The sequence below is a fragment of the Trichogramma pretiosum genome, unplaced genomic scaffold (genome assembly GCF_000599845.2).
Source record: "Trichogramma pretiosum strain Unisexual culture from Peru unplaced genomic scaffold, Tpre_2.0 scaffold160, whole genome shotgun sequence".
NCBI classification, from domain to species: Eukaryota; Metazoa; Arthropoda; class Insecta; order Hymenoptera; family Trichogrammatidae; genus Trichogramma; species Trichogramma pretiosum.
The window spans coordinates 114649-140600 of record NW_019640830.1 but is presented as its reverse complement, the minus strand read 5'-3'; the positions used below and the strand labels follow the sequence as shown (position 1 = coordinate 140600).

The 25952-nt window shown below is 44.4% G+C and overlaps 3 protein-coding genes and 1 long non-coding RNA gene across 6 annotated transcripts; 3 read left to right on the top strand and 1 right to left on the bottom strand.

Annotated features, from left to right (window-relative positions):
• Positions 1-22: 22 nt before the first annotated feature.
• On the top strand, positions 23-8467 carry LOC106651641 (transcription factor SPT20 homolog). The gene is made up of 7 exons (XM_014370262.2): positions 23-632; positions 705-901; positions 981-1172; positions 1241-1495; positions 1574-7686; positions 7752-7868; positions 7947-8467. The coding sequence occupies exons 1-7, from the start codon at positions 613-615 to the stop codon at positions 8019-8021; spliced, it is 6969 nt and encodes a 2322-aa protein (XP_014225748.1). The 5' UTR covers positions 23-612; the 3' UTR covers positions 8022-8467.
• A 989-nt stretch (positions 8468-9456) lies between these two features.
• On the top strand, positions 9457-12737 carry LOC106651706 (sterol O-acyltransferase 1). Of its 2 annotated transcripts, none has more exons than XM_014370354.2 (5): positions 9457-10267; positions 10708-10921; positions 11013-11344; positions 11414-11735; positions 11803-12737. In XM_014370354.2, exons 1-5 carry the CDS (start codon positions 9928-9930, stop codon positions 12518-12520), a joined length of 1926 nt encoding a protein of 641 aa, XP_014225840.1. In that variant the 5' UTR covers positions 9457-9927; the 3' UTR covers positions 12521-12737. The 2 variants fall into 2 exon arrangements, with proteins under 2 accessions (XP_014225840.1, XP_014225837.1); XM_014370351.2 differs by having other exon boundaries at positions 10705-10921.
• Positions 12738-13686: 949 nt separating this feature from the next.
• LOC106651696 (mediator of RNA polymerase II transcription subunit 1) lies at positions 13687-21789 on the bottom strand. 2 transcript variants are annotated; one of them, XM_014370338.2, is made up of 10 exons: positions 21346-21789; positions 21124-21266; positions 20909-21042; positions 20377-20744; positions 20072-20297; positions 19728-19959; positions 17026-19653; positions 15771-16439; positions 15095-15554; positions 13687-14744 (listed from the first exon to the last, which is right to left on the bottom strand). In XM_014370338.2, the coding sequence occupies exons 1-10, from the start codon at positions 21407-21409 to the stop codon at positions 14737-14739; spliced, it is 4932 nt and encodes a 1643-aa protein (XP_014225824.1). In that variant the 5' UTR covers positions 21410-21789; the 3' UTR covers positions 13687-14736. The 2 variants fall into 2 exon arrangements, with proteins under 2 accessions (XP_014225824.1, XP_014225832.1); XM_014370346.2 differs by lacking the exon at positions 13687-14744 and having other exon boundaries at positions 15469-15593; positions 21346-21788.
• Positions 21790-22072: 283 nt separating this feature from the next.
• On the top strand, positions 22073-25952 carry LOC106651677. Its single transcript, XR_001339357.2, has 3 exons — positions 22073-22200; positions 24240-24738; positions 24848-25952. It is a non-coding gene; the product is annotated as an uncharacterized LOC106651677 (long non-coding RNA).

Sequence of the window (25952 nt, the reverse complement as noted above, 5' to 3'; positions counted from 1 at the left end):
ACACTCTCGACTCGAGGTACCTATATCTGCTGCCTATATGTGCACTGTGCCGCGGTGTGGGTCTGACTGCGAGCTGACGAATCAGGTTAGGTAATTAGATGAAAAGCTGCACGTAGAATTATCTATTTATCTGCTTGTCAGATACATTAATTCACCCCTCCACCCCCTCCTACGCTGCGAGCTCCGACTTTCTGACGTTCATCTCATTATCTGACAGTTGATCAAGATCGTCAGATGGTTTCTTACTATACACGATATACAGTACTATGTGTGTATCCTAAGAGAATATATACGTGCTGCGAGCATTGTCAGTTCTCGATAAGCTGAAATTTAGACGTTCGCTTTGTTTACGCGTGTCTTTAACGTGCGTATTTCCCCAAGCACTTTTTTTTCGAAGCTGACTCCATCGATTGTTTTCCCAACAACCCTCTTGTGCGGCTCTGAATCAGTGATCGTTTAGATTGGTGATTGGTTACATGTGCAAAAAGTTGAGAGTGCAATAATAAAATTTTTTTGATTTAAGTCACGGTGGTTATAATATCATGTGTTGAGAAATAATGTGAGTTCCGAACGAGCAGCAGAATGACATATACTGACACTGGTTAACTTATTATGCCTCGAAAGGAGATTCTGTGAGTATTGATGGTGTTCTTGTATAATGAATAAAGTGACATTTTGATTTTGATCCTTTTATATAATTGCAGAAAGTCAAGAACATGGGAAAAAGACAGGAGAGATCGTATGAATGGATACTTCAACGCACTATCCAATCTTTTACCTCCCAATTTAGATGGTCGCAAGAGAAATAAAATTGAAATACTTGATCATGCAGCCAAGTTTATTGAGGATTTGGTAAAACACGATGAAGTATCAATTACTGATAAAGCTTCAGGTGTTCCAAGTATGCATTTTCTTAATCAAAAACAGTATTTTACAAAGTTTTCCAACTAAGATCCTAATTATTTGCTTTTTATTTTCAGAAGATGAATTGGTGTATTTAAAGAAACTCATTGACAAATTGGTTTTAAGAATAGAGCTTTTATCCAACTTGCTGAAAGAAGCTGGAATCTCTGTGCCTGTAGAACCAGCTCTAGATAAGATTTTACCTCTTAAAAGATCAAATAAAATCAATGTGGTTTCTGAATTTGAATTTGTAGACAACCTTGACACAGGTAAAATTCCAGCTGTAAATTTTTTAAAATTTCTCAAAAATATAATTCATTTATATTATTTTATGTAGAACAAAATGGAAAAAAGAAAAAAGAGAAGACTCCTTGCAAGGACAAGTTACAGAAAGAAGAAGCAAAAGAAAAAGATCCAGATGCCCCAAGCAAAACCCATTTTGAAAATCATAAATGTAGTATAGAAAATCGAGAAAACCATGTAAATAGTCAATGCAGCAACAAATGTGATACTAGTGATAAGTTACCTATACCAGTGGAAGAATCAACTCCAAATAGTTCAGGAGAAACTTCTTCACAAAAAAAATTAATAAGTAAGTACACACATGAATTTTATTTATAATTAATTTCTTTTGATTATTCTAAAAATCTAATTTAAATAAATTTTACAGAAAATTATAAGAAGGTTAAACGAAAAATCAAGAAACCAATCAAGAAAAATCTTATCAAAAATATAGTGGATCTTAAGCATTTTCCAGGAAATACATTAGTTATACCAGCAAGTAAAATCATGCCAGTTGTAACACCTGCTCAACAAATAACATCAAACATGATTGTATCTCATTCATCAAATTCATTTTTCTTAAACAACCAACAACAAAGTCAGATGATTGTTGTTCAACCACTGCAGTCAAATGGCTTACCAACTGTTAGTGGTGTTCAAACAATGACTTTAAATTCAGTACCTCAAATTCAAGCTAATATGATAGTCAATTCACAAAATTGGGTGAAGAATATAAAAACCATAGCATGCTCAAGTAAAATTGGTGGTAACAAAGCTATCTTGCCAAAAAGTATTAAAGAAGCAACTAAATCATCAATGAAATTCAAAGTACCAATACCTCCTTTAAAATCTAACAAAATTGATGATAAAGTTGAAAAAGTAGATACGCCTACTAATGAACGCAAAGAAGATGATAAATTATTACAAGAGTCAGATAAATCCAATAGCCTTATGGTAGCTCTGGTGAAAAGTCGGATGAATAAGAAAAAAAGGAAAATGTCATCAGACCTCGGACCTTGCATTGCAAATAAATCTTTAGACAATCCTCACTTAAATGGTTCAGAAAGGGTTGCCAAAGAGGCAAAATTAATGCAAAATGAAACTGAAAATGTATGTGATAAATCAAATACAGTAGAAAGCATTAGGCAACCCATAAAAAATATTGAAAAAACAATTAGGCCCGTAGATAATAATTCCTCAGAGAACATTTGTGAATCAACTTTGAAATCAAATGCAACATCAGAAAATAATATTTGCTCCTCATCATTAAAAAGTAATGCAGGACAACGACCCAATGATAATTTAAGTAAAGAAGATATGAATGTTGTTAATAAAGACCGAACAAAAGAAATGTCTGATTTGAAAAATATTGAGTCTTCATTAGCAAATGTGACCAGTGAAATAGCTGATTTTAAGGAACAACAAAAAACTCCATTTTCGGAAAATAATCAAAATAATAATTTGATCAACAATATTGAATCTGAGCAAACTCAAAAAGCTGATGATCCATGCAAATATCAGCTGGAAAGAGTTGATTCAGAGATGAAAAGTATACCACCTCAGTTACCAAGAACGGAATCGAAAAAAGATCATGAAATCGCTCAAGATAAAGAAAAGGAGAGTAGCAGTAATCTTGACAGCAAATCTCACGATAACATAATTCATTCAGAATTACAAAATGACGCTGCGATCGATCAAGTTACATCTGACAATACTAATAAAATCTTTTTAAACTTGGATACCAATACGACTACGTCAATGACCGTGGACAACAAAGTCAACGATAAAGTCGAATCCGCTTTAACGATGAAGAATAATTCAAGGCCTGCCAAGATCTTGGAGAGCGACGACTCTATAAAGCTGCAAAATTCCGAAAAAGAGGAACAACAATTGTTGAGAACCATAGCTTACAGTCCGAACAACAGCTTCATACCGATAAATCCGAAAAACGATGCCTTACACTCGGATCTGTCGAACGACATTTTTGCCTCGCTTCAGGTACCCTCGAGCTCGAACAATTCCGAGTCGATATCGCCCACCGCGGCCTTCTTGCTGGCCTTCCCCATCGTGTCGTCGCTGAGCGGCAAAGCCGAGGTGCTCGACGACGAGATGAAGGACGACTTCAAGTACAGCAGCCAGACCCCGCCGATGCTGCTGCAGATCGGTACGATCGAGCCCAACAACTTCAAGATCAATTCGAGGCAGCAAGCCGGTGTGGTGGTGGGCAACAACAACGAGAATTTGGAAGCGATGAGTCATCAACAACACTTGCAGATGAAAACGGAAAGCGTGGATGACACGAGCCCGATGAGCGAGGCGTCGAGCATGGCGAAGCAACTGCCCAGGATAATCAGCGACCAGAGCGTCTCGGAAACTTACAAAATCATCCCGACGTCCACGGGACAACAGGTCAACAACAGGCCAAATAATCCCGTTTCGGTACCCGAGCAAAAGTTGTCGGCCGTAGTACCAGCCGCAGCTGTTTCGGTGTCGTCGAACACCCGAGCAACGACGACGACGACGCAGGTGTCGAACATGAATAATAACAGGCCATCGCCGAGCAGCAGCAGCCAGAATTACACGATCAATGAAAACAAGCAACAGCAACAAAACTTCCACTACACCAAAGACACGAATTTGCCGTCGATAACGAATTCCATGGCCAACGATATCTTGAACAAGTACATCGGCACCAACAATTCGTCGTCTTTGCCCGTAAACAACTCGATGGGCTCTGATAATCATCACCATCATCATCATCAACATCATCATCAAAACAAATACGAGGCGAATAATTACCCGAATAATAATCCGAGCTGCGAGTCATCGTCCACTCCCACAAATAATAGTAAAAACGATCAACAACAGCAGCGAGTCAACAGCAGCAACTCGTTCAATTTTCCTACCTGTCAAGTCGACAACGAGATTCCCACCGATCGGGACCTGTGCAAGCTTCAGATCTGCTCGATGGAAGACTTCACCGAGCGCAGTAACACCTACTCGGCGAGAAACAACACCAAGGACAACACCAACTCGTTTCAAGGTGCACAAGTCGCTCATGTCGCGCCGCTACCATTGCCACCACCCCCGGCTCCACCTCAACAAGCTACTACGCACAGCAATAAAAACATTCAGCCGGATAAGATGCAAAAGGCTGAGATACAAATTCAGACTTCGGCGCCGATACAGCAGCAGAATGTTCAGAGTCAATCGGCGAACAATAATTTCCACTCGTCGATCAAAAAGGTGGAAAATAGGGTGTCCGTGTCGAGCGTCGTCAACGAGAGCAACATTTTCTATCATAAGAAAACCGAGTTAGAGATTCCGAGCTCCGCGGCTGCATCTTATAGCGTTCAATGCGACAACAGCAAGATCAACAAAAAAGTCATGGTTTCCTCTTCCTCGTCGCAAACGAGCAACAATTCAATGTCAAAAATGGCACAACCGACTAGCAGCAGCAGCAGATCGAACAATTTCCAGTCAACCGAGTCGTCACCTTACATCGTGTCTAGCAGCGGTTACGAGGAAAATACGGCTGCGGCAGCGGCAGTGCGTTCTACGACGACTACGGTCGCTGCAAGCACCACCAGTTCGAACTTCAGTATTTTGTCCTGGACGACGTTTGCGCCGCACAGTGGAAATAATAACGGGAGCGGAGGCAGCAACCACCTCGCTTACAACCAATACGAACATTTGCCGCTAACCCCGTCGGAAACGACGAGCAAGACGACGAGCGTCTGCGAGAACTTCAATTACGCCTCGTCGTCGTCGTCGTCGTCGGTGGTTTCGCTTTCGAGTTCGGTGTCGCAACCCAGCTACGTCACAACGAGCACGAGCCAAGGCTCGAACTTCGACAAACCCAAGCCGAAATTGAGCGTAGAGCCGCACAAGAGATCTTACGAAATGAGCAACAACAAGTCGCGCAACGTTCGAGCGGCAGCTCCGCAGCAGACGTTCGTGCAAAAAACCACCGCTCGAAATCACAACAGTATCATGCCTAGCTCCGAGTATAAGTTTTCTACGGAGAATAAAAATAAATACAAATTCCTGGCGAACGACATGGAGTACCAGCAGCAAAACAACTACGGTTTGCAGGCGATGCCTCAGCATCAGCAGCAACATCAGCAACTTCCAACATCGCAGCAGCAACAACAGCAGCTTCCAACGTCGCAGCACAGTCAGCACAGTAATCAAATATCGCTAGCCAAAACTACGACAACGAGCAGTGTAACGACGAGTGTCGTACCGCCACCGCCGCAGCCCATCATCAACCACAATAAAAATGAAAAAGTCAACAACTTTATGCTGGCGGACTACCATAATTTCAATTCAAACAATGGCGGTATCCAGTCTCGATACCCGCACAATCACGACGCCTACGTCGTCTCGAATCAGAGCTTCAAGAATCAACAGGTCGCCGTGAACAAATATCAGAATACGCAAGCGGTCGTCGCGTCGATGAACCCCGACAACAACGTCTACGCGAACAAACACGTCCAGCAGCAGATTCAAACCAAGAGCAAACCAGAGCAGATCTCTCAGCAGCAGCAACACCAACAACCACCGCAGCAGCAGCAGCAGCAGCAGCATAATAATCAGACATCTCAGCAACAACAGCAGCAGCACAATAATCATACGACTCAACAACAACAGCAACAGATTGGGCACCAACAGCAGCAGCAGCAGCACCAACAGCAACCATCCAGGGCACCGGTCAATTGGATGATGACCCCAGAGATAAAGACGAACACGTCGAATCAACTTAGCGACATCATTTTACCACCGATTTCGATCGGCAAGGATCTCGAGTTCTGTCAAAATAATTTATTCTCCCAAGCACCGACCTACAACCAAAATAGCACGAACCATCATCAGTTCTACAACAATTACGACATGAGCACGCACAGCTTTTCCAATATAGCACCGGTGCTGCCTGCAGAAACCAAACGCAGTAACGTGGATGCCACTACGTCGTATTACACGACGAGCGACGAGCAGCAACAGGTGTTCTCTTGGTCGCCGACCAAGGCCATGACTACGTCGCAGCAAGTCGACGCTCAGAAGCCCGTCGTTATCGAATCCAATCCGATGCCTGGCCTCGGCGAGCTCAATTTGCCCGACAAACAGCAGCAACAGCAGCAGCAGCAGCACAATTTCTTGTTCGGCAACCAGATGACCAAGGACATTTCTCACAAAGACAATTCGTCGCACGTCATGCCTTTCTTGTCCGTTAGTCAGTTGGTTGATCACGAGAAAGTTGAAAAGAGCCAACAGCAGCAGCAGCAGCAGCAACAACAACAACCGCCTCCGACGACCACTCGCAAACAGCATAAGAATGCAAGTCCTCGCACGAAACGTCAATTGGAAATGCGGCAAAAGCAGCAAGCCTCTAATAATAACCAGCAGCAGCAGCATGAGCACGAAAGTAACTATAGACAACAGCAGCAGCAACAGCAACAACAACAGCAGCAGCAGCAGCAGCAACAACAACAACAACATCAGCAACAACAACAACAGCAGCAAAAGTATAACAGCGATCAGTGGCGCAGTCGAAATTGCAAAAGCAACTATACGGCCGAGGCATTGATCGGCAACAATGAAAGCAACATCTCCGACAAGAACAAGTACTCCAACTATGGTCAAATAAATTATTTCGCCAACGACAGCGAGTCCACAAACAGTGGCACCAGCTACGTCACGACGTCAAATCAAAATTTCAATCCGTCCTACGCCTATCCTTCCACCAACGCTGCCAATATCTATTCGGGCAGCAACTTCACCCCGACGAATTACATGATGCCACCTGCACTGCACGAGAACCACCCGACCAACAGCGGCGCGACCAGCGAGTACCTGGACGGAGCAGCCAATGGTTTTCTGTTGCCGAGTGCAACACCGCTGCAGCTCGGAGAGACCGCGAAAAATCACCACCACCATCATCACCATCAGACGTACAAACATCAGACGTCTTCGTCGTGCGACAAGCGATTGTACTTGCCTGGCTCCAACAGTGGTACATCCACGACGACCGCGTCTCATCAAAAGGGTCGCAGCCGAAGGAAAACCACCACCGACGCTGCTCAGAACTACGACTTTCCGCTGACGGGTATCGGCTCGGCGGCGCCGCCGCTCGACGACTATCATCATCATCACGCGAATCCCTTCCTGACGCCCGGACCGCCCCTGTATCAGAATCAAAACGCGAATGTGGCGTATCACAAGGCCTCCGCGACTGCTACTTTGGTGCCTCCGATCATCGCGACTTCTACCACCTTGACGAGCAGCAGTAATTGCAATATCATGCAAAATCAGCAGCAGCAACCCCAACAACAACAACAGCAGCAACAGCAACAACAACAGCAACAACAGCAGCAGCAACAACAACAACAGCAACATCAACAACATCAGCAGCATCAACATCATCATCACCAGCAGCAGTCGGGAAGTTTGACGAATTTCAATCTCAGCACTATTTTCCCGGAGATCAAGATAACCGACAAAGTGAGTTTTGATTATACTGTTGAATTCGTTTCATTTGATTAATTTTATTTTTTGCGGATTCACAGGTGAGCGGCTACAAGGGATCGAACAATCGAATAGCATCAGGAATACCGCAGTCAACGACAACAACGAATTACTCGCAACGGAGCAATTATACCGATCCACTGTCGCAGATAGCTCAGGTCATTATCCAGAGAGATTTTTAATATAAAAAAATTAAGGTGAAAATTACAGGAAGATTTTCTATTGTGTGTTCGCAGGTATCGGAGTCGACCGGTCACTTCGTCAGCGGTGGTGGCGGCAATAACGTCGTCGGTTCCGGTGGCAATCGGTGATATCGACAGATTCGATCCTCCTGTACAAAAATTCACTACAAAAATTTGTAAATAATCTTTTAGGAAATTTAAGCAAAATTGTGTAAATATTCAATTATATATTATTACCGAATGATAAAAATATAAGAAAAATGCCAATTTGTTATTCTCTCTGTGGTTACATTTTTTTCTCACTCTTCAGACATCGCACAAAAATGTACGAACAAAAAAAGAAGAAGAAGACTCGTCAAGTATTTTTATATTCTTTCGTACTCGTCATGCTCACTCATTCGAAATAAAAAAAACGGCACTTTATATAAAATCATCATCATCGATCGTCGTCGTGTCCCCGGAGCGTCGCGCGAGTGCACGCGTACTCGAGAGAGAGAGAGAGAGAGATCTCGATCCGGAAGCCGGGTACGCTCGCACTCAGACGATGACTCTCGGAAAAATGCTACATCGCTCGATCGTCATTGCTGCTATATACGTGATACGTACCGTACTACAATGGGGAGTCCTTATCGGTCGAAGAAATAGGTCAATTGTTCTTGTTTCGCGCATCGCGTTGCGCCTTTGTCGTTGCACCACGAAAAATTCGCTCAATTATGAAATCGTGTCCACAGCCAGCAGCAAATAAGGCAATAAATTCCTAGTCAATAATGATGCTTGATAAAACATAAAGCATATTGGCGCATGCTGCGGCGATGATAATAGTTTTTTTTTCAACGATTGCGATCGACGAAATATGTACTCAATTATAAAGTTCTAATCTTTTAATAATTCGCGCCTACATCGACTGGCAACTGTCTACGCGAAATGATCGATTTCATAGAGTTTAAATTATACATATGGTATAAAAATAATACTATTTAGAGACCATACTCGCTCGATTCTTATCGACGATGTACGTGACAAAAAAAATTACAGACGTCAACACGATCGATCAGGCGCGCGCGTGTGCGGGTCGACTCTAAAATTCCACGCGCTAATGTACGCAATCCTTTCCTTAATCCTCGCTCGGGCTCGCGGTGATAATTATCAATTAAAGCTCCCTGGATTTACAAAAAATGAAAAGAACGGCAAAGCGAAAGGAGAAAAACAATAACGCACAATAATATGCGCGCAAGTAAGAATAGTGATAATGAATCGGTCGTTACTTTTCTTCGCGGCGCGCACTATCTGCAGCTCAGGGAACGTTGGGCCGCGATCATCGATTACAATATAATGTATTATATTAAAGTCTCCGCGTCGAACACGCGCTATTATAGCTGTCGAGATAATGAACCGCAGCTACTCGTCGCGCGAGTGCGCCTGTACTCACTCGCGCGGTTTGTTTGTGTATAAATCGTGCAATTGTACACCTGCCGAAAGAGATGAGTAAGCCAGAGTAAGAGGGAGACAGAGAGAAAAGAATTTAATACGTGAATCACTTTCGCGTCGTACTACACACGTTGCTGTTATGTAGATGCGTACACGACTCGAAGCGATTCATTTACTGTATATCGGACAAGTGTCTCTCGGGTACCGCACTCGCGATTATTACGCACGTTTGTACGTAAAAATTCGATTATCTCTCGCTCTCTCTTCCCCGAGGCATATTATTATTAATCAAAATCAGAGTATCGTAGCCCGCGCGCGTGTACATAGCAGCGGTGTATAGGGCACACATGTAATAATTCTATGATAAGCCTAAGCTCTCTCGGTGGGGATCAGAGACGATCGAGTGCTACTGCCTGCGTACAGGCTATAATAGATCGGCTCGAACTCGTTCGCGCGCGTAAATCGCGGCTCGTGTACGATCGAGACGGTAGTGCGTAAACGCGCAACGCTACGAAGGAACTGCAGCAGCTCGTGCGCGTTTGTTTGTTTGTTGTGTGTTTCGTGTGGAATAATAATCGTGTGCAATCGGCGCGCGCGAAATGAAGATATGAGCCCGAGCCCCCAAGGCAAGGAACAGATCGTCGCATCCGACGTCGACGTAGCAGTAACAACACCAGCATCGGTAGCATCAGCAGAAGAAGAGAGCAACATCTGCCCGCACTGTCTGAGATCGCCCAAGAGCTGCCTGAAGAATTTCCTGCCGAAATTCGCCATCGCCCAGCCGTGCAGCTGCTTCGTGTCGCTGGCCGATCGCAAGCACCTCATCGACGACACCATGAGCTCCAATGGCATCAATTCCGATAGCATCAGCAGCAACGACAGCAGCACCGAGCACACGCCTCCGAGTCGCGATCACAGTCGGTCCAATGGAGCGATCCCCGTTGCGGGTACGGTTTTTTGATTTATTTTTTATAGTCGCCTGATTTATTTAATTTTTTTTTATCTGTAAAATCGCGAAACTTAGGCGCGTGTGGGTGACCGAATTTGGGACGCGCGACAATCGGTCGATCGATCGCTACGTATTTGACTTACTAAAAAAAAATGTACTCCGATCACCACGTGTGCTGGGACGCAGCGGAAACTTTCGGTACGCTCCGGAGTTCATCCGCGCGCGATCCAGATCAATCAACGAGTTAAAATTTATATATAAACGCGCGATTTAATTCACGGGTCAAGGTCGAAAGCCCTTCACGTACAGTTACTCTCGAGTCTGCGTAAAGTGCACGTGGATAGCGACGATCGTCGTACCTATGCGTTTTACGCACGTCAGCCTCGATACGATAAATATTTCGGTATTTTTTTTTAATCAGCCGAATTTTTACAGCAGCGCCGAGACTGTCGCGCCAGAGCAGCGTCGTCCTCGACGAGGAATGCATGGACAATCTGAAGAAGCGCATGAGCGAGATGCGCCAGAGCACCATCAGCGATCTCAGCCACAAGCTCAACTGCATGATGGACGAGGTGATGGCTCGGCTCAGCATCAACACCATGACCCAGGCGGAGCTCCAGCTCTTTCGCAACGGCAGCCCGGAAAAAGTCGCGTAAGAGAGCCACTATATCTAGCTGTACCTTGGAAATAAAGAAGAGACGAATTGACATTATTTTTTTTTCTATTTTCACGATGGTGTACAGGAGCGACGACGCGAGACGCAGAAAGGGACAGCTCGCCACCAAGGTCTTTCTGCCCAGAAACTCGTACCTCACCGATCTCCTCAAGATCAATCACATCAAGACGATCTACAACATCTTCGTGGTCATGCTGATCGTGCTGGTGACCAACACCGCGGTGCAGGACGTGCTCGAGCAGGGCGAGACCCATCTCGGCCTGAAAACCATCAAAGCCGGCTTCGGACAGATCGACAAGGTGCTCGTGGCTTGGCTGCTCATGGCCGGATCGACGTTCGCCACTCATCAAGGATTTCAGCTCTGGGCGAGGAAACGGCGAGAGATACCCGCGGCAAATGGTAAGATTACATTCGATCGATGGATTTGAAGGAAAAGATTACCTCTTTTATTTACCTCTTTTTGCGCAGCGTTGCAACGGGGATCGATCGACTTCCTGGCCTGTCTGACACTCCTCGTGCAACAAGCCGCTTTTATTTATTTACCGGCGAGACTGTGTGTGCTGGAACGACTGCCACCCGCGTCCAGTCTGCTGCTCATGATGGAGCAGGTGCGCATGCTGATGAAGACCTACGCCTTCGTGCGCACCAACGCGACCAGGATGTTGTCGAGTAAAAAGGACAAGGTGGACGGAGAGGACAAAGAAGCCGCGGTGGTCGGCTGTCCGGAATTCTCCAAGTTTCTCTACTTCTTCTTCGCGCCGACCCTCATATACCGCGACGAGTATCCAAGGTACTTACGATCGTGATTAATTAATCAGAGCGGTGCGTTAAAAATTTTAAATAATGTTTTTATATAGGCTAGCGACTATCCGCTGGCGAGTCGCCCTTTGGAACCTGCTCGAGATCTGCATGACCATCTTCTACGTATCCTTCATCTTCGAGCGCTTCATCCTGCCCCCGTTCGACAAGTACGGCCGCGACATATTCGAGCCCAAGCTCGCCGTCATGACCACCTTCTCCTTCATGCTCCCGGGCTTGGTCATGTTTCTCTTCGGCTTCTACTGCGTCCTCCACTCCACCCAGAATCTCTTCGCCGAGCTGCTGCGCTTCGCCGATCGTCAATTCTACAAGGACTGGTGGAACAGCACCTCGTTCGACGCCTACTATCGGCTCTGGAACATCCCCGTGCACGACTGGCTGTACGAGTACGTCTACAAGGACGTGTATCACGCGACGAGGGGCAAAAAGCTCCCGGCCACCCTGGCCGTGTTCTACATATCGGCCATAGTGCACGAGTACATACTCGCCTTCGCCTTCGGATTCTTCTACCCGGTCATGTTCGTGTCGTTCGGCATAATGGGCGTGCTGCTGGTCTTTCTCACCAAGAAGCACTCCAAGGTCGACGGCAACGTCTTCATCTGGTGGAGTCTGTTCACCGGCACCGGGCTGCTGTTCAGTCTCTACTCCATGGAGTACTACGCAAGGGCCCATTGTCCGCCTTATCAGGGACATATGAGAGATTTACTCATGCCGAGGAGCTGGACGTGTCGAAACTCCACAGTGGGTTACATGTAGATAATAATCGAGGGAGAGAGAGAAAGATCCGAGATACATATATTATGTATATTTTTGTTGTTGATTATATTCATATGTGTATATGCGGGTGCCATTAATCGTTAAAGCTATGATCGTTATATTATAGGATAATAATGTATTATTTCTTCGAGTGTACAGTTTATTTTTTTTCGAATATGTTACAAATAGATTATATACCGTTAAAAAAAAAAAAAAACACACATCGAAATTTCATTTAATTGGGATTCACTACGTCGTTGCAGAACAGTACCCCGCCGTCGGGCTTGGTCACCTTGTAATTGATCTGATAGGGCCTCGTGGCCTTCTGGTCCTTGTAGATGAGATTCACAACGTAATGGATCTTCTTGTACTTTTGCACGGCGTTGGCCACGTCGGCCTCGGCCTGCGCCCACACGCCCCGATTGATGTTCTTACTCTGGGGGAAGATGTTCCTCAAGTCGGTTCCGGATCCGCCGAGTCGGGCGGCCAGTATGTGGCCGGCGTCGTCGTTGGCCTTGCCCATTCGGTGCGCGTAGTCTCGAGCGGCCTTGTTCGGTGCCGAGCCCTTGTTCAGGTGTTTGGGCTCGATGAGCGCCTCCATGACTTCGGTGCGGCCGTTGCCGTGGGCCCGCTGGTAATAGCGAACCGGTCCGTTGCCGAGATTACTCGTGTCTCGGGGAAGATGCGACTGGAAGCCGAGAACCGCGGTGTCGCAGAAGAAGGCGGCCGAGGCGCTGCCGAGCAGCGCGACCAATAAGAAAATATTCAAACCAAGCGTTGTCACTGACATGATGAAGATACGAGCCAAGACTGACGAGCTCGAGGCGAACGCCGGCCGATTATAAAGGGAAAAACTCGGCGCGCAGACGAGGCGAGGAGGAAAAACTTTGGGTTTTTGTGTTTTCCGCGCGCGCACGCATAATAATGAAATAAGAGCACCGCACTGTTTACGTAATTTATCGGTCTCCTGAGTTTTCCAGTCTTCGCGAAGTTTATATTTATCATTTACATTGTGGGAGCTGGAATTCCACTCACTATTTACCGCGCGTCACACACATCACAAAGTTTCCTGCTTCATATAAGCGGACGCATTAAAATAGTTGATTGCTCAAGCTCGCGTATCGACGAGCGAGAGAGGATTTACAAATAATAACATAATTCAACGGTTTTCAGTTATAACATTTATTTTCTTATTCGTCACGGTGAAATTTATACATCTGACTTCGAAGAAAAAAAAAGAAAGAAAAAATTCTCCATGCACAATAAAAAGTCATAAATATAGTATATCAATCTGTGTTTGTGTATATGTGTGTGTCTGTGTACCATGCATGTTGTGTAAATAAATTCATGATTACAAAAAAAATAATTTAGCGATCGGCTCGTATACATTTGATCATTCGTCGTCGAGCAGCGGGTATATAACGATATATACGAATTGATAAAAATAAACAACTTTTTTACAATTTGATAAATAAATTTAAACCTTGCGCAGGTAATAAATAATAAAACGCATCAATAATCGCGGTAATATTGATTCGTATTTATAAATATATTTACATAATATATATTCTCTATACATTCATTTGTATCTTTTTGTCCTAATTACTAATTGAAACCGCCAGTCGATTTGTATTCATATGTATAATATAAAACTAAACGATTTCAAATATAATACATTCTTTTTAGATCAATTTGATTCAGCTTTGTCGAAAAGCGATATAATTTTGGAACGTCGCTCGCGTAGAGGCTTTAGTTTTCAAGTGTAATTGTATAATTAATCTGAGTTGTTTTTTGATTTTTTTTTAATACAAAGAAAAATACACTTATCCGCCTACTCCTGAGCAGGCCTTTTTTTTAAGAAAAATGTTAACAATTATTTTCGTCATCGAATCGAATTTTCACATTAAAAATCTTTCAACAGAGTCGCACTTATGGTTCGAGTAATTTTGCGAGGTTGTACTCTTGCGTCGAATCGACAATAGTCATGGATACTTTTCCTTACACATGATTGTCATCTATGTATATCTTCGCCCATTTAATCTTCACTTTTAACCCATTTGGCTTTGTTATATGCTTATTATTACACAACCATGATTATATTTACGTAGAGAGTATTTACGTACGTCAAAATATATAAATTTTTTATAATCTTCGAGTGCTGAAGTAGTAAATGAAGTATAGACAACGGTACTAGTATACTGTACTTCTTCAAGTTATCAAGAACCTACAAATAGAATAGAAAAATAATGAACAAGTTCAGTGATTTATTATCAAGTTCGATCAATGAGGGGTGCGATGATTAATCCGATGCTGTGTAAAATTGGTCGGTAATATCGTTAGTCAGAGGCACATCGAACATCGTGTTAATCAAGTGGTGTTATGATGCACTAAAGCTAATGAATGAGAAGATTTCTTTTTTTTAATATACGAAGAGCACAACTCCCATGATTATTATTAATAATATACTTGTTAATGCGGTGAGTGGTCAAACCTAACTAAACGTCTAATATGAATACAAGCGTGATGATAGCGATAATGATAGTGTCTCCGAAGCTAACGATCATCAGCACCTACCGACAAGTGCCTCGTCCATGAGCTCGTCGTCGGTGATGCAAGGCGAGGCCGAGTGCGGCGACAGCGGTATGACCCTCGGCGACGGCGCTGGACTTTTCACGATATGCAGGCTCACGGACGGGCTCTGCGGAAAGCTGCTCAGCGGTGACACAGCGCTCACCACCGCCGGTGGAGGCAGCGGTGGCGGCAACGGCGGAGGCGGAGGAGGCGGCGGCGGTGGCGTGGCGTTCTTGCGCAGAGGTGACGACGACGGCGGCGTGTAAGTCAACGCTGCCAAGGGTTGTTGCTGTTGTTGTGGTTGTGGTTGTGATTGTTGTTGTTGTTGCGGTTGTTGTTGTTTCGCCGAGGAGGAGGACTCCTTCGGCGTGGAAAAATCCAGCAGCATCTCGGCCGCCTCTTGCGAGGTCGTCGGCGGCGTATTGTTCGCGGGTACGGTTACCGGCGACGACAAGGGCTCCATCTAATTTTTACCATAACGAAAATAATTTCTCCTACTACTCTGTTTATGGCAGAGTGTGTGGGGTTTTGTGTCGTAATTAGTAAAAAATAAAAAATTTTTCATAAAAAAAAAATTAATTTTTATGAAATGATAACAAAATAAAAATTAAAAAATAAGTAAAAGTCAACTATGGCTTGTGTGATGGGTAAAATTATGGGCTTCAGTGTAGATACCTACCGGTTTCTTAGTATCTGAAGATTTGCTGAGATTCAAACATCCTGAATTGCCGTCGTGGCCGTCTTTAGTGCTCGGATTCGATCCGCCGTAGTACTGTCGAGCCGCGTTCGACTCAACCTTGGATCGATCGTTCATCTGCATCGACAGATTCGTCGGAACGTCCGAGTGAGCGGGGAGCTGCTCGACGCTCTTGCTCGCGGACGATGATTTACCAGCACTAGAATCGACCTTGTCGACGGATCTTTTGTCGCCACCCGCGTCGGCTGCGTTGACTCTGGCCGATATTTTTGGTATTTGAAATGTGGTATCTAGCGTTTTCACGAGACCCTCTACGAGCTGAGACGGGAAGCCAGGCAGAGCCGAGAGACCGCTTCCCAGAGACACGTGAGCCGGCATGAGCTTAAACGGTTTTTCGCTCTCGTTCTCTTTCGAGCTCGACAACTTTTCGCCCGACTTGAAGCGGGCCTTTTCACGAGCACGCGCTATGTGAGCCGGCGTCAGGGCGCCTACTTTGGCCAACGTGGAAAATCCCTTGTTCGATGCGGATTTACTGAAACTACTACTGCTGCTCGAGCTCAGGAGGTTCGAGCCCGGATTTGCCTTGGCTACCTTTGGACCGCCCATGGAACTCCGGCTGCTACCGGTGACAAGTGGAGACGATGAGCGGACCTTTACAGTTTAACATAAAATAATATCATTGAGATTTTGATAAATATTTTTGCGTACGTTAAAAAAAAAAAAAAAAGAATTTGATTCACACTATTCTGAATAGCACACATTTTTTCTTTAGATATATTTTTCAATCAAATAAATAATACCTCATGTAAAATGAACAGTAACGTACTACTGACTACAGAATGAGGTATGAAAATAATCGTATCAAATAATGAAATCATGACTCTTTCCAAATAGAAAAAAATTAAAAGAAAAAAAGATTTTAGTAAATTAAGCTTTTATTGGCACATATAAAAGTATATTTATAATCTTCACAAACACATTTGGACCATGATTTCGCAATCCAATTCAATCACAATTCAAGTGAAGCTTTTTTGTGTTGATTGGCAGTGTAATCTGTACATAATATCGATTGGATGATGAATCTTTCATGCGACTCTACATCAAACCGATAAACAAAGTAACTATTTATTTTAAATAATTTTATTTAAAAGGCCAGAGCAGTCTGTGTCTTAATTAATTCTGTCTTTTGCAAAACAGCATAATTACGAATGTTTAGCGAAAAAAAGCAAGGTAGAACCTTTGTCAAGGTTTGGCCCATTGGTTTCTTCGACGAGCTCGGCCCAGAGGAGACTCCGTGCTTCAGGCCAGTGTAAAGCTTCGGAGATCCATTACCAGAACCCGAGGAGGAAGTCGATGCACTGGTAGATGGATTGCTGCCTTGGGATAGTTTGCTGCTGGAACTGTTGCTTTTCGCGTCCTTCGTTCTGGTTTTGTTGATGGTCAATTTTATGCCATCGGAGCTTGGTTTAACCATGTATTCGGTCGGATTCTTCGTTTCGCCAGTTTTGACACCGGGCGCGCTCGCAGTTGGAGCAGGAGCGGTACCACTACCGCTTGGTACGGTCGACTCGTCGCTCGAATGCTTCAGCTTGAGATTTTCGATCACGGCACTGAGAGAGCCTTTGCGATTTCTAGCCTGGGCCTGCTGCTGATTGATAGATGATTTACTCGGATCAGCGGCGGGTGGCGTGGAACTTTCGGAACGACCCCCATTGCCTTGTTCTGTTTCAGGAGTCTTCACCTTGGGTACTGAACTTTTTGACTTGGGACTTTGGTGTCCTGGACTGCTAGAACCAAACATACCGGGTTTCCTCTCTTTATCTTTGTTCATCAAGGAGCTCGATGTTGACGATAACGTCGAAGACGACGAAGGTACAGGAGTTAAAGTAAGCCCAGACGTAGATAATGACGAGGAAGACGACGCCGATGACGAAGATGACATTCCGGAAGATACTTTAGCTTTAGTCCCGTCGCTCTTCGATGATGCCGAGCTACTGCTCGATGCTGACTTGAGCGTTGACATGCTGGGTTTGCCCGAACTTCCAGAATTGCCGTGTTTCGGAGAGGAAATGGATTTCGGACTGCTACTGGGTGGCATGGAGCTCATGTGCTTAGGGCTACTGTAAACCGGCGAATGCTTGGGACTTGGTTTACCAGCACCAACGGGCGATTGTTTCAAACCTGGAGTAGGACTCGACTTTCCCATCATCATCATACCACTCGGCGATGAACTGTATTTTCGTATATTTGCCATTGCAGGTGATGTTGGTCGCGAAGTAGGAGGTGATTCAGCTGGTTTTATGCTAATCGACGACGCGGGCTTCGATGACGAATCCTGTTTAAAAGGTAACTTTTCCGGTGGTCCCATCGACGGACTAGATGACTCGTGTTTTCGTTTTCTTTTTTTTTCTAATCTAAGTTTTTCTTCTATACTCCGACTACTGCTACTGCTGCTGCTACTTTTGCTACTTTTACGATCTTTGCTTCGATCATCGCCTACAGTGGACGACGACGATGACGACGAAGACGACGACGAGGATGAAGACGATGAAGGTTTGTTGGGATTAGTAATTGCTGTTATTGTGATTGAGCTGGGCAACTGAGCTTGAGAAATGGATGTAATAGGTATGATTTCTATTCCAGGCCGCCTCTCCAGTCCCATACTGCTCAACATGGCATTATAATTACTTTGTTGACTACCTTGAGGCATATTCTGTTGTAAACTTGCGCTTTGATTAGTAACTGGAGTTATGCTTACTGAAGGAGAAACAAGAGCTTTTGTGTCTTCGAGTACACTAGATGTAAGCTTTTCTTTTTTGATTTTTCGCTCGATAGATGTATCAATCGTTACTATATCGCTTTTTGTGCTATCGATATCTGAATTTTTGATAACAATCGAACTGTCTGTTGCATCCATATTGGATGAATCAGTGCTTGTTGGAGTTGGTGTTCGATTTTCCTCTTTGGGCGTACCAAGAGGAGTAGAATCTAAACTAGAGCTCTCCAATGACATTTCACTAGGCTCTCGTTTAATACTTTTCCACAAAGATGACGTTTCCGATTTTTGTTTTCGTACTTTTTTGCCAGTAGCTTGACTGCCAGTTGATAATCCAGGAGAACTTACAGATGAAGTAACTGTATCGGCAACGCCGGAAAATGCAGGGAACCCGATACTATTCTCCGCTCCGGCATCTAAAAAAGACTGCTGCTGCTGAATATTTTGTAATTGTTGATGTTGACGTGTCCCACCATTCATTCCACCTGTGTTAGGCTCTTGCTTAATCTTAATTTCTCCATTCATAAAATCAGCATTATTTGTTCCATTGTGTTGAGGTGGTTGTCCATTATTTGGTTCAGGTCGCCCATTAGAACCAAGACCACCATTAAAATTGCCGTTTGTGTTGGTGGAATTAAGATTATAAGTTCGACCCTCCCATGCTTTAATTAAAGTACGCATAGTCAAAGGAATGCTGAGACAACGCTGAAGCACTTTGCCAGCCAGTTCAGAAGTTTTTTCACTGTTGTTGGCATTAACACCATACAGTTTACATTTCAAAGCAGATATTCCTGAAAGATCAAGTTCTGCAGTAGCAAGTGTTTCTTCAAATGGATGCTCCAAACTGACAGATATACATTGCCAGGATAAGGCACTAACTTCCAAAATGGTTGTTGAATGATTATAATCATGACGAGCCATTGGTCTCACACAGCTTGAAATAAGAGTGTTGAATAAAGCTTGCTGCCTAAGATGAACTAAAATTTTCGGAACATGGGCTGGATGTGTGAATGGAATACTGCCTACTAGTACACCTTGCATGTTACTATTTTCAGTCATAAAATAGCAATGCTGTTGATCTGGAAGACTCTGCAAAGATACAAATAAATGAATATATTCACAAAATGAATGTTACTGAAGTCATGTTGATATGAAATACTTACAACTGATAATCCTTTATTATTTTTACAATCTAATTGTTTATCACTAGCATGCTGTACAATCATACTTAATAAGGGTCCAGCTGGTGAAACATCTGTACACTCAAGATCTGTATCTTTTTGGATGCGCCTCAATAATTCCAAACATATTGGCATTTTTTCAGATAATTTGAGAACAAAACAGGCTGGTAACATTGAAGAATTAGAGCCCATTAATACAGCATAATCAGGTTTACTGTAAATAAATAAAAGACAATTATTACTCGTTATTTTGATTAAAATTTAATAAAAGACAAATTTATTCACAAAAATATTATCCAAAGAAGTTTAGTATGATATTTTCTTACCTTATACCAGTAGGACTTCGGTCAACTGTTATAATACTAGATGTTGGTAACCTATGGGCAGTAGATCCCTCCATACATACAGTGACAGAATGGCCGACTTTTTTCGATATCACAGCTTCCAAGCTCAATGGCTCACACGTCTTTTTTTCTATGTCTATTAGATCATAAGGTGAAACAAAATACGTTAATTTCATAGCGTGGCCTCCTTTCCTTTTTTCAAGAATGCCTAAAAATATATCAAATATGAAATGACTTTTTTATGTAAATAAATAGAATATGAATGATTATATTTTAAATTCACTTACCAACAGGACACTTGTGCACCAGATTAAATGGTTCTTTGATGAAGGTTTGAGTTTGAGCTAAAATCTCTAAATCAGTTTCTAAGGATTGCAAAGCACTAAACGCTTTACACTTAACTTTTTTATCAGCATTTAACTGATATATTGATGCTAAACCTTCTAGTTGGGCAGTAAAATCAACGAAATCTCCATTTGTCAGACAAGAAACAAGATCTTCGCAACTCTGTTGTTCAGCTTTTCCTTCGTGATGTATTTTGACATCTCTCACAACACCAGAAGGTTCCAGTATGATCTCTAAATAAAACATGTCTGATGATATAAAGAGCTCAGTGCAGGGACCATTTGATGTATTGGGAATCGTAAACTTCAACCTAAGTAAAAAATGAAAATTTTACACAATCAATTAATAATATTATGAGAAAGGTTTGCAATATGTACAGTTTGAAGTGGTAGCTCAATAACCCAGTTATAATTAAAACATGACTGAGCTACATATTTCAGCTACATAACGCTACGTTATGATAACAAAACATACCCTAACTGTCTTGATAAACTCTCGAGACGCTCCACCATAGACTGCAAGGTAGTAACTTTAATGGAATGTTGCAGCATGTCCAGGGACTTTTGTAACTGGCTCTTTTCCACGCTGTCGAGTCCAAAGCGCTTATCCTGATCGGAGAAAAGAAAAGCAATGAGAAAATTTCCTACCACGATAGGTTATGTTACGAGAGGAAAAGTCAATGTACGTACGAGCATGGCCATCCTTATGCTCTTGGCAGTCTCGGCCAAGGGTTTGAAGCTGCTGACCTTGGAGCGTAACTTTTCCATGAGCATCTGCAGCTCCGAGTCTTTGGACTTTTTGGGCGAAGCCAGCCCGAGTACCGTTGCTTCGGCTGTTTAGAATGGAAAAAAAATTTAGATACGACTCGGGGCATCGATCGAAAAAATAAGAAGCCGTTAACGATAACTCACCATGAGGGGTAGAATTGGGCTGGTTGGCGAAACCATTGGCAGATACACTGTTGTTGGTCGTCATGATGCTGCTGCGCTCGCTTTTCACACAGCACACATGAGACGAAATAAATATCGTGTGTTATGCACGCGCGCGCGTGCCGAACCTCACTGCTGCGATGCTCGCTCGCACACACGCACTTATATTGTATTATAAAACTGAGTTGTATGGGCCTCTCTCTGGTTGACGCTACGGTAAATACTGCTGTCAAGCCGTAGTCAACATGATTGAAAACGTAGCATCACCACGAGCCCGCAATGGTGACGCTACAACAGTGTGTACGGTATACAGAGTAGACGCTTGCTGCTGCCTGTGTTATGTGTATCACGAGCTGGAACGGCGTTTATTATAACCACCCGAAAGATTTTACGCGTCGTGTGTACACAACCACAAGCATACGGAAGCGCCTCTGTGTACAGTTCTACGCGCTTGGAACAGCCATGAGACTTGCCAGAGTCGATCTCCCCCACCCCTCGTTTTCTCTCGTATTTTGGAACGTCTCGGCTATCGTATACTGTATGCGTTCTATGCACGAGTCACTGCGTTTTCGTGTTCCGAGCGGTTGTCCAGTAGCTTGCGCCACCTAGACGGCGAGTATCGACAGCGTAGTGCGCTCGAATGCGGTAAGATGTCGCGTTCGAATCTAGAAACGGATTTTCGATCTCGCCGCCGCGCATCGTCAGATTTTTGAGTATTCGACGTCAAGAATTTCGAAGGCAGTATTGGAGCTGTTATCGGAGTCAGTTTGTATTAAAAATTCTTTGAGTAACAGAAGAAATTGTGCCTACGGAAGTCAAGTGGATTCTACACCGAAGGTAGTAAGCCCTCGCGAGGTGCTCTAGTATAGAAACGCAAGGATACATAAATCGAGCCGATGGTTATACTACGTTCCTCTAAAGAAAACACGCGAGAGGAAGAAAGATAACTCGACGACCATCGCCGTTCGCTATATCTTCTCGTATATGTATAAAGATACGTCGTTACAGGGGTGGTCGCGCGGCAATTGTTTTTGTGCCGTGTGCACTTGTTGACTTGTGCAGGGGGCATCGAAGCGAGTCGCGCGCGCGCGAGACATTCCGACGATGCTCTCGTCCATAATGCGATTTCAACACCAGTTATCCCAAGTGTCGTGTACGTGTGTGTGCGTGCGTGTGCAGTTGTAGGATATCGCGCTACACTCCTCTTAATAGGAGTCCAGAGCTCCTCGCGGGAAGAGTATACGTGTGTGTGTGGCAGTTCTTCTCGAGAAAAACACACAAACAAGGACATATACACACAGCCGTCGGACGCGCGCGCGAGCGACAAAAACAAAGCGGGGAAAATTGCCTCTATCTCTGTCTTTCGCGGCCACCGTGACCGCAACAATTCAAAATTAACGACGCACATTTGGCGTCGTCTCGTGTCGTCATCTTGTAATGTTCGCCGCGAGTGCAAATCAAGTCGTCGTCGTCGTCGTCGTCGTTGCTGCCTATCTCTCGTCGTCGCGGGCACGGGCACGACACAACAGAAAGCACAACATGGACAATCGGCATTATAATATCCTCTCTTCCTCGCGGAATGAATTTCTTCAATTATATTTACACGCGTTTTGCGGCGGCATCTCGCTCGCTCGCGTCGCAGCAGCTTCGTGAACGAATAATGTAAACAAGTATATAAGTAAGCAGCTTAATATAAGCGTTTCCTTTTTTTTCTGCCGATTTTATTTTTCTTTAACGCTCGCGCGCGCGATAGTATAATTTTTCGCCCATCAAATTGCGCAATGACTGGAGAACGGCTTATCGTTCTGCATGCATATATGCGCGACGCGACTTTTTAACGGGCCCGTTAAACGACGCTATATATGCCGCCGCCGCGCGTCGATGCCTTTAAAAACACGCTTTTATAATACGTTATTATCATTATTACGTGCCGTACGAGGCACAAGCAATGGCGGCGCCGACGATGACGACAACAGGCCTTTGGATATATAAAGGCTTAGGAGGAAGAAGAGGTCTTAATTAGGCGCGGCTAAAACTCATCTCTCTCTCTCTCTCTGCTGCAGTTACGAGCCAGGGCTAATAAAAAGTCGCGCGCTCGTATATGCCACACATAATATGCCTACATAATATGCGCCGCAGAGTACTGTACACTGCAGTTGAGCGAGGAGGTGAGCTTTCGTACCTTCTCCGAGAGACATTCCTCGCCTCCTTTTTTTTTTCTTTGCTTTGCTTCCCTCTCTCTCTCTCTCCTTTCTCCTATACGTATATAAGTACGGCTACTCGTATTGAAAAATAATAATCGCGCGAGGCCCGTGCGTCAAAACAAGCCGGGGCGAAACGTCGTCGCGGCGCGTCTCGTTTTTCGTATACAACAATAATAATAATAACAACGAAACGCGACGCAGCAGCGATTTTAATGCCCCCTCGCGCGCCATATAAATCAGTAACGTAAAGTATCATTAAATTCGGGGGGTGGTAGTGGTGGTGGTGGAAGGTAATCCGAAGCAGCAGCAACAGGCCAATGTGCAGTTGGAGCTGTATTTATTGCGGCGCGTGCGGCCGGTGGAGTAGCGGTCGGAGCACTACGAGCCTCGCGTAATAACGACGTCGACGACGATGGAATCGAATTACTGCTACCACTACGCGAACTTTATGCCGCGAGATAAAAAGTCGGGCTCTCAGCTCTCGCGGGTTATTTCGGTTTATCGTTGTTGCAGCAGCAGCAGCAGCTCCGCGCGCGTATCATTAGAATCGTAAAACACCCAGGCCAACTACCGTCTCCGCTAGCTAGACTACTTGTGTATATATCGCGAGCCCTGCCTTGTAATTACCTTCCATGACTTTTTTAATTCATTTTCATGGCTTTTCTGTTGCAGCCTCATGCTTTAATAACTTACTTTCGACGCCCGCTCGTGCTACAAAGGGTGGATCCCTCGAAGAAGCAAGAATAAAACGAAGAAGCGACAGTGGCTGTAAAATTCGGCCGAGCTTTAATCAGTAACTATACCAGATTGAGACGAGAAAGCTCGAAGGATATCGGCTCGCTCTCCCACGCTTATCGAATGTTAATGACCCCCGCGTAATGAAGGTAACCGGAGCGTAGAGTGTGCACTACCGTAGGCCAACGACATTCGAAGCTGCAGCTGCATATCCCGAGAGTGAGAGAGATAAGCCGCCACTAGACGATGCTCTGCCACCGCCTCTCGCTTATTATTTATTTATTATGCGTATGGATATGTAAAATAGCGCAGGCAGCAGAGCCTTCGTGTCTCTCCTCTTCTTCTGGTGCTGGAGGAGCTCCCTCGCCTACTCCTCGAACCTGTTTGACAGCCACGAGACACATTCCTTATAGATCCTATACCGAGTTATACCGAGGTACGCATACATTTATACAGCAGCAGCAGCATTTATATTATATGTATATACCTACGCCCTGATACTCGCTTCAACTTTCTTGCTCGTCTCTTCTTTTTGTACCTTTCAGATCGTTATGAAGTGACAAGCTGGCATCGGAGGCTGCCGCTGCGACGAGCCGTGTGGCGATTGGGTCCTAGCTTGTTCAGGCTATTTTGTTCCACTTACTTGCCAAGAAGCCGCGCCAGAACTTACCTCCTGCTTCTGTTGTATTGGCCCATTGATTTCGATCTCCCTGGAATAAAGAATTACGAACCATTCGCCGTTTGGCTGCACAGCTCCGGATAGGTGTTACTACGACGAGTACGCAGAAATGACAACGGTTTCGAAATTACGTAAATTCGCAGATTTAAAGGAAAAATGAAGTACATCGAGCGATCTCAAGTACTTGCTCTTGTGGCAGCAATAACTTGAGGTAACATCACGAAGACGGTACCACCAACGCGCTCGGCCACGCCGGGGTAAATGACATCTAAAATTGGCGCTAGGCGCGCGCAACAAGTTGATTCGCCGCGCGTAGAGTATAATAGTACCCAACGGCAGTCGTCGGCGGCGCACTTTTCGCAGCCGTCGTCGCCGACGTCGACGTAACGCGCCGCGCACCGGCACTGTGCGTGTGTGCATAGAGTCGTGCGTCGTGCCAAGTCCGTCCTTGTCGTCGGTCAGTCTTTTACTCCCACCTTTAGCGAAAAGGGGAATTATATACGCGAGAAACTATTATACACTTTAACGCGATACACGATCTCACGATCACGCGGAATCTCTCTCGATCGAATTAAGCACAAATTTATGAGAGAGAATACGAAGAGTATAGTGACCACCACCAAGTGCATCGTTGTCGCGATCTCCGAGTAATTTATTATAGTTAATTTTTTTTTTTTGGTGCATGTGCTACGGCTGCGCACGCGTGCGTTTTTCTGGCTGACAATTAGAGAACCAACTGAAACGGTAGGAAAATACATATCAGTGCATATATTTTTAAAAAATAATCGCCATTCCACGTAGGCGTGCACGAATAATTTTGTCCAAGAGTGCACTTTGCAAGCGTACCTGGCATATGCCAGGCGTGAACTGTACATAATCGAAGCTTTTTAATGTCTTTACTGCATTTATTAGCTATAAAAATTGATTATTGCCAAGTACAATAACCGTGCGAGTAGCTTTCCAAATCTTGA